The following is a 16,906-nucleotide window of genomic DNA, read 5'->3' as shown; positions in this document are numbered from 1 at the left end:
AGAATGAGATAAAAGGAAAATAGAGAGAGAAAGAAAAGAAATAAGAAAAACAGAGAGAGAGAGAGAAAGAAAAGAGAGAGAGAGCAAGAAGAGAGAAGAGAGAGAGAGAAAGAAGAGAGAAGAGAGAGAAAGAAAGAGAAAGAGAGAGAAAGAAAGAAGAAATGAGAGAAAAGGAAAAAAGAGAGAGAAAGAAAAAAAGAAAGAAAGAGAGAGAAAGAATGAGAGAAAATGAGAAAAGAGAGGGAAAGAAAAGAAAGAAAGAAAGAAAGAAAGAAAGAAAGAAAGAAAGAAAGAATGAGAGAAAAGGAAAAAAGAGAGAGAAAGAAAAGAAAAAAAGAAAGAAAGAAAGAGAAAAAAAAAAGAAAGAAAGAATGAGAGAAAAGGAAAAAAGAGAGGAAAAGAAAAAAAGAATGAAAGAGAAAGTGAGAGAAAGAAAGAAAGAAAGAAAGAGAAAGAAAGAAAGAAAGAAAGAAAGAAAGAAAGAAAGAAAGAAAGAAAGAAAGAAAAAGAAAGAAAGAAAGAAAGAAAGAAAGAAAGAAAGAAAGAAAGTTATTGGGGAAAAAAAGAAAGAAAGAAAGAATGAGATAAAAGGAAAATAGAGAGAGAAAGAAAAGAAATAAGAAAAACAGAGAGAGAGAAAGAAAAGAGAGAAAAGAGAGAGAGAGCAAGAAGAGAGAAGAGAGAGAGAGAAAGAAGAGAGAAGAGAGAGAAAGAAAGAGAAAGAGAGAGAAAGAAAGAAGAAATGAGAGAAAAGGAAAAAAGAGAGAGAAAGAAAAAAAGAAAGAAAGAGAGAGAAAGAATGAGAGAAAATGAGAAAAGAGAGGGAAAGAAAAGAAAGAAAGAAAGAATGAGAGAAAAGGAAAAAAGAGAGAGAAAGAAAAGAAAAAAAGAAAGAAAGAAAGAGAAAAAAAAAAGAAAGAAAGAATGATAGAAAAGGAAAAAAGAGAGGAAAAGAAAAAAAGAATGAAAGAGAAAGTGAGAGAAAGAAAGAAAGAAAGAAAGAAAGAAAGAAAGAAAGAAAGAAAGAAAGAAAGAAAGAAAGAAAGAAAGAAAGAAAGTTATTGGGGAAAAAAAAGAAAGAAAGAAAGAATGAGATAAAAGGAAAATAGAGAGAGAAAGAAAAGAAATAAGAAAAACAGAGAGAGAGAAAAGAGAGAAAAGAGAGAGAGAGCAAGAAGAGAGAAGAGAGAGAGAGAAAGAAGAGAGAAGAGAGAGAAAGAAAGAGAAAGAGAGAGAGAGAAAGAAGAGAGAAGAGAGAGAAAGAAAGAGAAAGAGAGAGAAAGAAAGAAGAAATGAGAGAAAAGGAAAAAAGAGAGAGAAAGAAAAAAGAAAGAAAGAGAGAGAAAGAATGAGAGAAAATGAGAAAAGAGAGGGAAAGAAAAGAAAGAAAGAAAGAAAGAAAGAAAGAAAGAAAGAAAGAAAGAAAGAAAGAAAGAAAGAAAGAAAGAAAGAAAGAATGAGAGAAAAGGAAAAAAGAGAGAGAAAGAAAAGAAAAAAAGAAAGAAAGAAAGAGAGAAAAAAAAGAAAGAAAGAATGAGAGAAAAGGAAAAAAGAGAGGAAAAGAAAAAAAGAATGAAAGAGAAAGTGAGAGAAAGAAAGAAAGAAAGAAAGAAAGAAAGAAAGAAAGAAAGAAAGAAAGTTATTGGGGAAAAAAAAGAAAGAAAGAAAGAATGAGATAAAAGGAAAATAGAGAGAGAAAGAAAAGAAATAAGAAAAACAGAGAGAGAGAGAGAGAAAGAAAAGAGAGAAAAGAGAGAGAGAGCAAGAAGAGAGAAGAGAGAGAAAGAAAGAGAAAGAGAGAGAAAGAAAGAAGAAATGAGAGAAAAGGAAAAAAGAGAGAGAAAGAAAAAAGAAAGAAAGAGAGAGAAAGAATGAGAGAAAATGAGAAAAGAGAGGGAAAGAAAAGAAAGAAAGAAAGAAAAAAAGAAAGAAAGAAAGAAAGAAAGAAAGAAAGAAAGAAAGAAAGAAAGAAAGAAAGAAAGAAAGAAAGAGAGAAAAGGAAAAAAGAGAGGAAAAGAAAAAAGAAAGAAAGAGAAAGTGAGAGAAAGAAAGAAAGAATGAGATAAAATGAAAAAAGAGAGAGAAAGAAAATAAATAAGAAAAACAGAGAGAGAGAGAGAAAGAAAGAAGAAATGAGAGAAAAGGAGAAAAGAGAGAGAAAGAAAAGAAATAAGAAAGAAAGAAAGAATGAGGCTCCAATGAGAATGCCCTAAATTGGACACAGCGGCGCCCCTATCTGAGAGTTTTTGGGTCCTAAGTGCCAAGGTCAGGCCCCTGGAAACAAAGATAAGTGAAGCCGCTTTCAGAGGGGCACACGGGTCAGCTTTCTATGTTCTGTATTATTCTCCCTGGACTTTCTCTATTAGTCCAGGGCCGGATCAGACGCCTGCCGGGAGCTGTGATGTGCGGCCAACAATGCAGCCGAGTTCACGTGGACAGGAAGTGGCTGAATGAGGCTGCAGGAGAGCGGCAGCGCTGAGCTGAGAAAAAAAGAGGAAAAAAAGGTGAAAGAAGGTTCTATGAAATGAGGCACAATGCACAGAGAAAAATAAACGTCATGAGGTTGAGGTTTACATCTGTGATCACCTTTTCTTACTTTTCATCACTCTGCCCGGTTTTCTCCTCTGACATCATATTGTCCGGAGCAAACATGTACGGCGGGTGGAAGATGGAGGAAGATTCGAGCGGCTGCTGTGATGTGACCTATCTGTATGAATGGTCCCCAGGGGGTAAAATGTCCGTGTCTCCTCCATAGAAAAGAATGTATTTTCTCTCTGGGCCATGTGACAATTACTGGGATAAAAAAAAAAAAAAAGAATTCCTTCTGGCGTTGATATTTTTGTTTTGCAGGTTTTTTTTAAACACCTCACAAAGGTGCGGAAGCTGAATTCCGGTGTCGGCCAATCAGTCACAGGCAGTGGGCGGCCAATAGGAACACAAGGCTGTATATTATATAATTGGTCCTTTTTAAAAGGTAAGAAGATCACGTGTCTGTCTGTGTGTAGTGCAAGGCCCGGCCTGATTGCATAAAAATTGAAAGTTTCGGTAAATCTAAAGGAAAATTGTACAAGAAGATTGTATAATGTATGGGGGTATCAGAGCCGTCTTTATTATTGATTGGACCCTGGGCAAACATTTTCTTGGGCCCTCTTGAATCCACTTATTATCTATGCAGGCTCAAGGGGAAGCTGCCTAGGGCCCTACAACAATGAATGGGGCCCCTTTTGCCCTGTGTTAAAGACGGCCAGGGGAGGACTGGGCCAGGGTCAGGGGGGCAATTGCCCCCGGGCCACTCTGATGCCCCATAAAAAGGCTGCGCTGCTTCTGCCACAGACATGCCTAAAGGATTCCTGGTGAAGAGAAGTAAAAAGTCCCCACTGCTGACCTACTGAGTGCGGGATGAATACAAGGACAGAGAACAGGCCTCCCCCCAGCATGGATGGTGTAAACTGTGTCTGAGCAGAGTCCGGTTCCATGACCCACTGGAGACTCTCCTCCACTGGCCAGCCCAGACCGAGCTGTCCCGGCTCCCCCCAACTGCCCCCTGCTGGCCATGTCAGGAAGCCAGATTCAGCCGGTGAGTAGAGAGTACCTGGAGGGGAGCTTCAGCCTGGAATGGGGGGTCAGGAGGAGGCCAGAAAGAGGGAGAATGGGAGGGGGGCCGAGTTGCTGCACCATGGGCCCCTGGTTTGTATTTGCCCCCCCCCCCCCGGGCTGAAAGTTGCCAGTCAGCCCCTGAAGACGGCCCTGGGGGCAATAGTAATGTCGATTGCACATCTTTGTTCTAGATTGGCTTCCTGACAACACTGGAAAGTGCTCTTGCCATGTGGGTTGCCACAACCGCTTAAAGTCCCCATCAGGGGTTACCATGTGGCAGGTTGACAACGTGGGAGCACAACTGAGAGGCAGGGACAGAGGGTTGTCACCTGATAATAGGAAGTGTCTGAACAAGGATCTTTATGGGAGGATCGTCAGAGACTAGTTTAATTAACCACTTGCCATCAAATCACGTACCTGTACATCATTGGCTTCAAGTGGTTGTAGCGGGCAGCTGCAGGCATCACGGTCGGCTTTTTAGTTATACAACCGATGCGGCTAATCAGCCGCTCAGCTGTTATTACAAGCAGCCAGGGGACCCCTCCTTCCACTGCCTTCCACGGCTCGCCTCTCCTATTCCACCAGGAGGCCCGAGCAACCAGCCGGCACATCCACCGGTTGCCCATCGATCCAAACAAAGCCGAAATGGACTTTGATCGGGTCTCGGATGTAGTAACCTGGAAGTCATGACATCACTTCCGGATTACTGGAGTCTTAAAAGCGCTAGTCTAAAAAAAAAAAATATGTCCGTATTCAAAACCGCCGATCTTGGCGTTTTGAGCGCTTTTAGGGGCAAAGGAAGGATTTGGGGTCTTATGGATCCCCAGATCCCTCCATAACAATTCCTGACACGTGACTATTGGAACATATGTTTACATTCCTTCTGACAGCAATAAAATTGATTAAAAAAAAAAAACGTAAAGGGACAGTGTAAAATAAATAAATAAAATAAATAAGAAAAAAAAAATGTAATCGCCCCGTCCCTCCGTTGTCGCGAGCAGAAGCGAACGCATACATAAGTCGCGCCTACATATGTTCAAACCACACATGTGAGGTATCGCTGCGATCGTTGGAGCGAGAGCAATAATTGGAGCCCTGGACCTCCTCTATAACTCTAAACTGGTAACCTGTAGACATTTTTAAAACGTTGCCTATGGAGATTTTTAGGTATCAAATTTTTTCGCCATTCCACGAGTGTGCGCAATTTTAAAGCATGACATGTTGGGTATCTATTTACTCGGCGTAACATTCTCTTTTACATTATAAAAAAAATCGGCCTAACTTTAAATAGAGAATAAAAGAAGGAAAGAGAAAGAAAGAGAGAGAAAATGAAAGATAAGAAAGAAAGAAAGAAAGAAAGAAAGAAAGAAAGAAAGAAAGAAAGAAAGAAAGAAAGAAAGAAAGAAAGAAAGAAAGAAAGAAAGAAAGAAAGAAAGAAAGAAAGATTGGTAAGAAAGAAAGAAAGAAAGAAAGAAAGAAAGAAAGAAAGAAAGAAAGAAAGAAAGAAAGAAAGAGAGAACAAGAGAGTGATATAAACATAGATAGAGGGAAAGAAAGAAAGAGAGTGAAAAAAATAAATAAAGAGAAAGAGAGAAAAAGAGAATGATAGAAAACAAGAGAAATAGAGAATAAAAGAATGAACGAGAAAGAAAGAAAGAAAGAAAGAAAGAAAGAAAGAGAAAGATTGGTCATGAAAGGGGGTAAATATTCCGGATTTTTTTTTTTTTATACTAGTATTGGCGGCATTTAGCGACTTTTAGTGGGAAAGAAAGAGAGAAATAGAGAGAGAGAGAAAAAAAAAGAGAGACAAAGAGTGATAGAAATAAAGAATAGTAGAGAATAAAAGAATGAGAGAGAAAGAAAGAAAGAGGGAAAGAGAAAGAGAGAATAAAAGAATGAGAGAATGAAAGAGAGAGAAAATGAAAGATTGGTCATGAAGGGGGGTAAATCTTTCAGAATTTTTTTATACTAGTAATGGTGGCGATCAGCGACTTATAGTGGGACTTCGATATTGTGGCGGACTCATGGACACTAACTGACACTTTGTGGGAACCAGTGACACCAGTGTACTAATGACACTGGTTTGAAACGGGGTTAAACATCTAGGGTGATCAAAGGGCTAACTGTGTGCCTAGCCAGTGTTTTACTGTACAATGTGTGCTGCTTATACTCAGGGAAGTGATGGATTTTTTACCTGCTTTGCAGGGACACAAAATCCATCCCTTTCCCCTGTCAGAATGGATCTCTGCCTTGTTTACATATGCAGAGCCTTGTTATGAGTCTCTGCCTGAGGATCAGCAGGTTCTGGCAGACATCCAGTGCCTGGAACCCACAGATAGGCTTCTGCTTTGACTATATACAGCAGAAGTGGCCCGGTGGCGTGCACGCGCGCCCCCTAGGTCTGCACAGAAGGTCCGCCCAGTAGCTGTGAATCCACTATAGGGCAGTTCTTAACTGGTAATATACAGTCTTATCTTTAGTAATGCAAATATCCCTTACCGAAGGAAATTTTTTTCCTTTTGTTGTGGATATCTAACTATCCCCACTTTTCTCAGCATGCTCAGCTGTGCGGTTTCCTATGTATTTTATCAATATAAACACGAGGCATGCTGGGGATGCCCGCCCAACATCATGTCATAACAATCTCTCCTAGCTGCAAGTGTGTGATTCATTCCCTCCGAAAAATCAGGTCCTAAGTCCACTGCTGATGCCTAAATTGACTTAAGATAAATGTATATGGCTCTGATCATAAACAATACTAAGAGCCCTAAATACTCAGAGGTGAAAAAAAATGAATTAACAGAAAACAGTAAACCACTGGCTAATAATCCTCTAAAATATGTTAAACTATCGAATTTTACAAAAATTCTAAGAAAAAATGACTTAACATAAATTAACTTAAGATAAATGTAGACAGCTCTAATCATAAACAATACTAAGAGCCCTAAATACCCAGAGGTGAATAAAATGAATTAACAGAAAATAGTAAACCTATGGCTAATAATCCTCTAAAATATGTTTAACTATCGAATTTTACAAAAATTCTAAGAAAAAGTGACTTAAGATAAATTGAATTAAGATAAATGTATACAGCTCTGATCATAAACAATAAAAGGAGCCCTAAATACCCAGAGGTGAAAAAAATGAATTAAACAAAAAACAGCCATTTTAGTAAACCTCTGACTAATAATCCTCTAAAATATGTTAAATTATTTTACAAAAATCCAAAGAAAAAGTGACTTAAGACTAAAGCCTAGTACACACGATGAGATTATAGTTCGTTTTTTTGCATGCAAGATCAGATTATCGTATGACCGCTACGAAAGCAATATTTTTTGTATGAAATTCTGATCATGTGTACCCGGCTTTAGGATAAATTAACTTAATATAAATGTATATGGCTCTGATCATAAACAATACTAAGAGCCCTAAATACCCAGAGGTGAAAAAAGAAAATGAATTACCGGAAACAGTAAACCTCTGGCTAATAATCCTCTAAAATATGTTAAACTATAGAATGTTACAAAAATCCAAATAACATAAATTGACTTAAGATAAATGTATATGGCTCTAATCATAAACAATACTAAGAGCCCTAAATACCCAGAGATGAAAAAAATGAATTAAACAAAAAACAGCCATATTGGTAAACCTCTGGCTAATAATCCTCTAAAATATGTTAAACTATTTTACAAAACTCCAAAGAAAAAGTGACTTAAAACAACAGCCTAGTACACACGATGAGATTATAGTTCGTTTTTTTTTGTTTTGCATGCTAGTCTCCGTATCGAAAATGAATAGGTTACTAAAGTACGAAAATTCTCATACGACAGAATAAAATTCGGAAGTGATGTAATATATTTGTATTGTATTTTTGGACGAAAACTGTACTGATTAAACAAAAACCATATGATCTGGTATCATATGAGAAACATTTTCGTGTTTGTCCCTTTGGAAAATTTCATCCGAAAGCTGTGTACTAACAATCAGATTATCGTACGATCGCTTCGAAAGCAGTATTTTTTATATGATATTCTGATCATGTGTACCCGGCTTTAGGATAAATTAACTTAAGATAAATGTATACGGCTCTGATCATAAACAATACTAAGAGCCCTAAATACCCAGAGATGAAAAAAAGATGAATTAACAGAAAACAGTAAACCTTTGGCTTATAATCCTCTAAAATATGTTAAACTATAGAATTTTCCAAAAATCCAAAGAAAAAGTGACTTAAGATAAATTTACTTAAGATAAATGTATACAGCTCTGATCATAAACAATACTAAGAGCCCTAAATACCCAGAGGTGAAAGAAACTGAATTAAACAAAAAACAGCCATATTGGTAAACCTCTGGCTAATAATCCACTAAAATATGTTTAACTATTTTACAAAATTGCAAAGAAAAAGTGACTTAAGACAACAGCCTATTACAAACGATGAGATTATAGTTCGGTTTTTTTTTTTTTGCATGCTAGTCTCCGTATCGAAAATGAATAGATTACTAAGATACGAAAATTCTCATACGACAATATTATTTTTTTTTTTTTTATTGTTGTTATCATCCAGTAGTATGGCAGTGGTGTAAATATGGAGAATTTGATTATTGGGCTGGTGGCTTCTACACACCAAGAGATTAACACAATCATCTTAGCTTGTGATTGGGATGCCTGAAATTGAAGTGCAACATCATAAAACTGAAGTCCAGGTACAGGCTAATTCCAAAGACAAATTGTTAACAAAGCCAAGGTGTTTCGGGTGCTATACCCTGCCCCTTTATCAGGGCATCAATTTATAGTAGGGGATGTGACACCGGTTGTGTTTTTCACAGGCTCTGTCAGCAGCTGGTTCTAGTACTCTACTATATTTCGATTTTTGAGTATACATATTTTTTTTATTGTTTTAATCCATTTTCTTTATGGCTTGATAAAGGGGGCAGAGAACAGCCCCTGAAACATGTAAATATTTATTGGACTTGAATTTTACAGAGTGGTCTTCAGTTCCAGATTTGTATTGATGTCTATTCTGTCCAGGTGACCATCTCAATATTTCTCCTGATGTCATTAAAAAAAAAAAAAAGTGAGGAGGAATCTCCCACATCTGTTACAGGTCTAACAAGAGGTTCCCCCAAATAAGGGTATCTACTAATGTACCCTCAAACCTTCTCCCCCTGTAGAATATTCCACAGCATTATTTTTTCTCCTTTGTTCCTGTAGTGAGAATGAGAAAAATGATTACTCATTTATTGCGTCCAGTGTACCCTGAAACTCTTGTGCACCCAGTACACCCATTGACTGCAGTGTACCCTGAGACTTTTGTGCACCCAGTACACCCATTGACTCCAGTGTACCCTGAGACTTTTGTGCACCCAGTACACCCATTGACTCCAGAGCATAGAGTGTACCCTGAGACTCTTTTGCACCCGGTACACCCATTGACTCCATTGTACCCTGAGACTATTGTGTGTCCAGCACACCCATTGACCCCAGTGTGTTCAGTGTACCCTGAGACTCTTGTATGCCCAGTACACCCTTTGACTCCAGTGCGCTCAGTGTACCCTGAGACTCTTGTGCACCCAGTACATCCATTGACTCCAGTGCATCTAGTGTACCCTGAAACTCTTGTGCACCCGGTACATCCACTGACTGCAGAGCATCCAGTGTACTCTAAGACTCTTGTGCACCCAGTACACCCTTTGACTCCAGTGTGCCCAGTGTACCCTGAGAGTATTGTACGCCCAATACACCCATTGACTTCAGAGCATCCAGTGTACCCTGAGACTCTTTTGCACCTGGTACACTCATTGACTCCAGTGCGTTCAGTGTACCCTAAAACTTGTGTGCCCAGTACAACCTTTGATGCTAGTGCGCCCAGTGTACCCTGAGACTCTTGTGTGCCCCGTACACCCTTTGATGCTAGTGCGCCCAGCATACCCTGAGACTCTTGTGTGCCCAGTACACCCTTTGATTCTAGTGCGCCCAGTGTACTCTGAGACTATTGTGCACCCAGTACACCCTTTGATCTAGTGCGCCCAGTGTACTCTGAGACTATTGTGCGCCTAGTACACCTATTGACTCCAGTGCATTCAGTGTACCCTGAGACTCTTGTGCACCCAGTACACCCTTTGATCTAGTGCGCCCAGTGTACTCTGAGACTATTGTGCGCCTAGTACACCTATTGACTCCAGTGCATTCAGTGTACCCTGAGACTCTTGTGTGCACAGTACACCCTTTGATTCTAGTGCACCCAGTGTATCCTGAGACTCTTGTGCACCCGATACACCCATTGACCCCAAAGCATTCAGTGTACCCTGGGACTCTTGCATGTTCAGTACAGCCAGTGACTCCAGTGTACCCAATGTACCCTGAGACCCCTGCACACCCAGGACATTTGGTGACTCCAGTGTGGCCAGTGAACCCTAAGACTCCTGTGTGTCTAGTACACCCAGTGACTTCAGTGCACCCAGTGTACTCAGTGACTCCGGAGCCCCTGGATACCCTCTGACTCCTATGCACCCAGTACAACCACTGTCTCCAGTTCACACTGTGTACTCTGTGACTCCAGTGTGCCCAGTGCATCCAGTGACTCCAGTGTTCCGGGGTGTCCAGTACATATAGTGATACCAGTGCGCCCTTTGGCACTAGTGCACCCCAAGGGATCCTGTGCCATGTAGTGACCCCATTGTACCCCTGTGTACCCTGTATCTCCAGTTATCCCAAAGAACACTATGTCATATAGAGACTCCTGGTGTGACTTGCAGGCCTCCATTACACTGGTGCCTCTATCTCTGATTTGCTCCTCAATAGCCTGGCCTGCTACACTCTACCATCCCACTGCTGCCTCTCTACCCTCAGCAACGCTCCTGGAATCACCTAGACTGTCCTCCTCTCAATAAATACGGACACCTATCCATGATATCCTAGTGACCTCATCACCAAATGCAAAATTCTTGCAAGGGCAGCTGCTGCAAGGTAAGCTCCTTCTAACGAGGCACACCCCCAGAACTACATCCCCACAGTGTGTATATGTAATGCATATACATGGAGAAGGGCAGAGTGGGGTGGGTAGGCAGAGTTATTTTCTCCACCAGGTGGGGCTAACGATGCTGGTTGGGGTTTCAGTGCAGCAGATGCACGGTGTTGTCAGCTCCAACAGGAAGTTAGGAGCACACTGGATTTCTGAAAGACCAACCAGAATTTTTTTTGTAGTTTCAGCACTTTTATGAAAAAAAACGACGTATGTGCATGTGTTGAAGGGATATTTCAAATACGTTTTTTTTTTTTGCTTTGACATATACTTAAATTTACAATTGTATAGTTTAGTGAATGGAGTGAATTTTGAGGGAACTTCCAGAGATGGTCAGGAAAACACCGTAACACCCAAAATTCCACAGTGATCTGAGAATACGACAAGGAATCTAACCGGAGAAGGCCAAGAAAGAGGTCAACACAAAACTCCCTGAGCTCAATTATCCTCATTAGGTAGAATAGTATATAAATTATATATATATAAAAATAAAAAAAACAAGATAAATCAGGGATAGCAATACTATAACAAAGATAGACTAGCATAAAGCTTGGCTCTCCTATTAGATAAATAAACTGCTTGGACTGGCGCAAGCTCTGTATGTGTATTTGCCAATATCATTATTGGCAGATTTTGGAAGTAACAAATAAGCCACGCCTCTACCTTTTCAAACCCCACCCCTTTGAAAAGGGTTGATAACATTGAGATTATTGGTAAGTAAATATTTCCCTTTAACAGTCAGCCCGCTTAAGGTCGTTTGTTGACTGTAGGTCGTTGTTGGTGTATTAATCATTGTAGTTGGTGTATTATTCATTGTGGTGACTCTCAGTACGCCTAGTGTCTCCAGTGCGCCCAGTGTCCCTTGTGACTCCTGTGCACCCAACGTCTCCAGTGTGCCCAGTATACCCTGTGACTCCTGTGCTCCCAGTACACCCAGTGTTCCCAGTGTGCCCAGTATACCCTGTGACTGCTGTGCTCCCAGTACACCCAGTGTCTGCAGTGTGCCCAGTATACCCTGTGACTCCTGTGCTCCCAGTGCACGCAGTGTCTTCAGTGCTCCCAGTATACCCTGGGACTCCAGTGCTCCCAGTACACCCAGTGTCTCCAGTGTGCCCAGTATACCCTGTGACTTCTGTGCTCCTAGTACACCCAGTGTCTCCAGTGCACCCAGTATACCCTGGGACTCCAGTACACCCAGTGTCTCCAGTGTACCCTGTGACTCCTGTGCTCCCAGTACACCCAGTGTCTCCAGTGCACTCAGTGTACCCAGTGTGCCCTGTGACTCCTGTGCTCCCTGTATACCCATTGTCTGCAGTGCACACAGTGTACCCTGAGACTCCTGAGCACCCAGTGCCTGCAGTGTACCCTGTGACTTCTGTGCTCCAAGTATACCCAGTGTCTCCAGTGCACCCAGTGTACCCTGAGACTGCTGTGCACCCAGTGTCTCCAGTGCCCCAGGGTACCTTGTGACTCCCATGCTCCCAGGACACCTAGTGCCTCCAGTGTGCCCAGAGCACCCTGTTACTTTTGTGCACCCAGTACACCCAGTGTCTCCAGTGCGGCCAGTATACCCTGTGACTCCTGTGCTCCCAGTACACCCAGTGTCTCCAGTGTGCCCAGTGTACCCTATGACACCTGTGCTCCCAGTACACCCAGTGTCTCCACTGTGCCCAGTGTACCCTGTGACTCATGTGCTCCCAGTACACCCAGTGTCTCCAGTGCGGCCAGTATACCCTGTGACTCCTGTGCTCCCAGTACACCCAGTGTCTCCACTGTGCCCTCTGACTGCTGTGTTCCCAGTACACCCAGTGTCTCCAGTGTGGCCAGTATACCCTTTGACTCCTGAGCTCCCAGTACACCTAGTGTCTGCAGTCTGCCCAGTATACCCTGTGACTCCTGGACTCCCAGTACACCCAGTGTCTCCAGTGCACCCAGTGTACCCTGTGACTCCTGTGGTCCCAGTACACCCAGTGACTCCAGTGTACCCAGTGCCCCAGTGTACACATTACATATAATGATACCAACACATCCCTAGGGTCCAGCACACCCCCAGAGCATCCTGTGTGATGTAGTGACCCCAGGGCACCCCTTTGCAATCCATAACTCCAGTTACCCCAAAGCACGCAGTGTCATCACTGACTCCTAGTGTACCTCGTGGGCCTCCATTACACTGGTGCCACCATGCAGTCTCTGGTCTACAACACAATCACCTGACCAGCTACGCTCCACCACAGGAACGCCCCTAAAATCATTTGGACTGTCCTTGTTTGATCTTCTGATTTACTGAATCCAGAAGGGAAACACAAGACCCCCCACAACAGGGAAATCCTACAACTAGGACATCCAAGGGATCGGGAGGGGAGGGGTTGATTCAACACACAAGGAACTGTCTATAACTGAAATATTAACTTTGGGTTGACTGGCCCTTTAACTGGACAGAGCAGTAGACACTGGGCAGATGAGCGCACCAGGCTTTCTTCTGTCTATAGTGCCACAGTGCCCTGCGGTGCTGCGGGCATAATACATAAGAATGCAGGGCTGTAGGCATGGTACAGGAGAATGCAGAGCTGTGGGCATGGTACAGGAGAATGCAGGGCTGCGGACATGGTACAGAAGAATGCAGGGCTGTAGGCATGGTACAGGAGAATGCGGGGCTGTGGGCATGATGCAGGAGAATGCGGGGCTGTGGGCATGGTGCAAGAGAATGCAGTGCTGCTGGCATGGTAGAGGAGAATGCAGGGCTGCTGGCATAGTACAGGAGAATGCGGGGCTGTGGGCATACTACAGGAGATGCAGTGCTGCGGGCATGTACCATGCCCGCAGCACCGCATCTTCTGTAGTATGCCCGCAGCCCCACAAAATGGCAGGTAGTGTGGTTGTGGAGCAGTCTCACTTACCTGTTCCTAAAGGCGCCTTAGGATTTAAAAATGGCGACGCCCCGTGCCAACAGGTCACTGTGCATGCGCCACCGCCGCTCGGGAAAGCCCATACATGTTTGGCTACTCCCGGAAATAGCCGAACGTTTACGGGCTTTCCTGAGCTGCGCAGGAGAGTATGAGCCGAAGAAGAGAAGAGGCGGCCGGGGGCCGCCCCTCTCTAAGTGCCGCCTGGGTCCCATGGTCCCACCAGGTCCCATCGTAGGGCCAGCCCTGTGTCCCATCATTGGAGTCACTGGGCCCCGTTGTTAGTGTCATTGGGAGGAATTGTGCCACATCATTGGTATCATTGGATGGAATTGTGCCCCATTATTGGTATCATTGGGAGGAGCTGAGCCCCATCATTGGTGTCATTGGGAGAAATTGTGCCTTGTCATTGGTATCATACGGAAGAATTGTGCCTCATCATTGGGAGAAATTGTGCCCCTTTATTGGTATCATTGGGAGGAATTGTGCCTCATCATTGGTATCATTGGGAGAAATTGAGCCCCATTATTGTTGTCATTGGGAGAAATTGTGCCTCGTCATTGGTATCATTCAGAAGAATTGTGCCTCATCATTGGGAGGAATTGTGCCCCTTCAATGGTGTCAGTGGGAGAAATAGTGCCCCATCATTGGTATCATTGGGAGGAATTGTACCCCATCATTGGTATCATTGGGAGAAATTGAGCCCCATCATTGGTGTCATTGGAAGAAATTGAGCCCCATCATTGGTATCATTGGGAGGAATTGAGCCCCATCATTGGTATCATTGGGAGAAATTGAGCCCCATCATTGGTGTCATTGGGAGGAATTGAGCCCCATCATTGGTGTCATTGGGAGTTATTGTGCCCCATCATTGGTATTATTAGGAGGAATTGTGTCCCATCATTGGGAGTAATTGTGCTCCTTCATTCGGAGTAACGGTGCCCCTTTATTGGTATCAGTGAGCGGAAATTCTTGGTATCAATTAATGAAATATTGCCCCAAGGGCAGGATAAAAACAAACAAAGGGCCGCATCTGGCCCCTGGGCCACAGTTTGGAGACCCCTGTTCTTGATGATGTCAGAGAACCTACAACTGGCAAACTGTAGTGGAGAAGAGGCTGCGGGTACCGATCTTACAATCTGGAGCAGCCTGCAGGAGCGGTGGGTCGAGTAAGTAAAATTGCTTTTGGTGCCCCCCCCTAGAAATAATCAAACATTTAACCCTTGCAGTGTGAGAATGGGGGCATTTTCTTTGGCCCCCGGAGATGGGCTTTAATGTTGACCATACTCACTGGAACTACTGACAGATAGCGGGAAAGCAGCCATCACTATATCATTTGTATTGGCCCCGGACCAGCACTGCCCTAGGGCCATCGACTTCTTTCTGTTATGTCACACTTTAACATGTGTTGTGTTGAGGCAGCTCATCCAAAATGAATCGGCTGCCAAATCACACTAATGTGATCAAAAAAGTCACAACTCTTCTTTCCTTACGCAATGGACGGATGTTGCTGCGCGCTACGGCGTAGGTGTGTTGCCTTAACGCTTTTGGGTGTCATTCAAACGAAATGTCGCTGCAATAGAGCAACGCACGTTACATGCATTACCACAACATGGCGGTGTAAATGGGCCCTCGTAGATTCATCTGTTCTGGTCATATCTGCAAAAAGGCTCTTTATGGGAGAGAAGAGACATCATAAAATCGCATTTTCTTTACATGGCAACGCCAGGCACTCCCTAACAATCCTATTCAGTAAACACTGCAGTTCTGCTTTATTCTGCTGGCTTTTCACAGTGTAAGGCAGCACTGCAGCTTCTGGTTGCATGATTCTTATGCTGTATACAGTAGATATGATTCTCTGGTTTGTGATCCATCCAAACTCTCCACTGGGATGAAGATGAGGAAGATGGAGGAACGCCTTTATCGGTTGTCCTCAGTTTACAGTCCCTGTACCCCCCCCCATGTCCCCCATTACTTACCATAACTGCTACTGCTGCTGCTCCTGCTCCTCCGCTCACATCGCCTAAAGGGGAGTCTGAGGAAAGTCCTATGGAAGATACACTGCTTCCTCCTGCTGGGTGTCCTCTCTGCAGCCATGACTAATCCTCAACATCTACCTTCCACCTCTCTTCCTGGATCACTGTGAGGAGGCGGAGCCACCGCATTCCTCTGCTTCAGGTAAAGAAAACAAAAGTGCTGATTCGCTGCATTGTTACAGGTGACAGGTGTGAGACTGACAATGAGAGAGTGGAAGGAGGATAGAGCTAGTGGGGGAGAGAGAGAGAGGGGGGGGGGGGGAAGAGAGAAGTGAGAGAGAGAGGAGAGAGAAAGGAAAGAGAGAGTGAGGAGAAAAGAGAGAGAGAGAGCAGAGAGGAGAGAGAGAGAAAAAGAGAAAAGAGTGGAAGGAGGAAAGAGCGAGTGGGGGAGAGAGAGGGGGAGAGAGAGAGAAGCGAGAAAGGAAAGAGAGAGAAGCGAGAGAGAGAGGAGAGAGAGAGGGGGGAGAGAGAGGAGAGGGGGAGAAAAGAGGGATAAAAGAGAGAGAGAAAGAGCAGAGAGGAGAGAGAGAAAAAAAGAGAAAAGAGTGGAAGGAGGAAAGAGCGAGTGGGGGGGGGGGAGAGGGGGAGAGAGAGAGAAGCGAGAAAGGAAAGAGAGAGAAGCGAGAGAGAGAGAGGAGAGAGAGAGAGGGGGGGGAGAGAGAGGAGAGGGGGAGAAAAGAGGGATAAAAGAGAGAGAAAGAGCAGAGAGGAGAGAGAGAGAAAAAGAGAAAAGAGTGGAAGGAGGAAAGAGCGAGTGGGGGAGAGAGAGGGGGGGGAGAGAAGTGAGAGAGAGAGGAGAGAGAGGAGAGAGAAAGGAAAGAGAGAGAGAAGAGAAAAGAGAGAGTGAAAGAGCAGAGAGGAGAGAGAGAAAAAAAGAGAAAAGAGTGGAAGGAGGAAAGAGCGAGTGGGGGAGAGAGAGAGAGAGAAGTGAGAGAGGGAGAGAGAGAGAAGCGAGAAAGGAAAGAGAGAGAAGCGAGAGAGAGGAGAGAGAGAGAGAGAGGGGGGAGAGAGAGGAGAGGGGGAGAAAAGAGGGATAAAAGAGAGAGAGAAAGAGCAGAGAGGAGAGAGAGAGAAAAAGAGAAAAAAGAGTGGAAGGAGGAAAGAGCGAGTGGGGGAGAGAGAGAGAGAAGCGAGAGAGATAGAGAGGAGAGGAGAGAAGCGAGACAGAGAGAGAGGAGAGAGAGGGGGGGGAGAGAGAGAGGGGAGAGGGGGAGAAAAGAGAGAGAAAGAGAGAGAGCAGAGAGGAGAGAAAGAGAAAAGAGTGGAAGGAGGAAAGAGCCAGTGGGGGAGAGAGATAGAGAAGCGAGAGAGGGAGAGAGGGATGGATGAAAGAGGGGGATATA

The 16,906-nt window shown here is 43.6% G+C and overlaps 2 protein-coding genes across 2 annotated transcripts in view; both read right to left on the bottom strand.

Annotated features, from left to right (window-relative positions):
* The window catches only part of LOC309543162 (uncharacterized protein), a 23,949-nt gene extending 8,190 nt beyond the window's left edge, over positions 1-15,759 (bottom strand). The window contains exon 1 of the mRNA XM_082242550.1: positions 15,507-15,759. Within this exon, the coding sequence (XP_082098676.1) occupies positions 15,507-15,624 (118 nt within the window). The 5' untranslated portion in view covers positions 15,625-15,759. The remainder of the gene's footprint in view (positions 1-15,506) is intronic.
* The window catches only part of LOC309543141 (uncharacterized protein), a gene marked incomplete at its 3' end in the record, with an annotated part of 1,180,881 nt that overhangs the window by 874,617 nt on the left and 289,358 nt on the right, over positions 1-16,906 (bottom strand). The window lies entirely within an intron of this gene.

Source organism: Pelophylax lessonae (genome assembly GCF_965119305.1).
Source record: "Pelophylax lessonae genome assembly, chromosome: 13".
NCBI lineage: Eukaryota > Metazoa > Chordata > Amphibia > Anura > Ranidae > Pelophylax > Pelophylax lessonae.
Note: the sequence above shows the minus strand (reverse complement) of the source record. Positions and strands in the feature narration are given on the sequence as shown.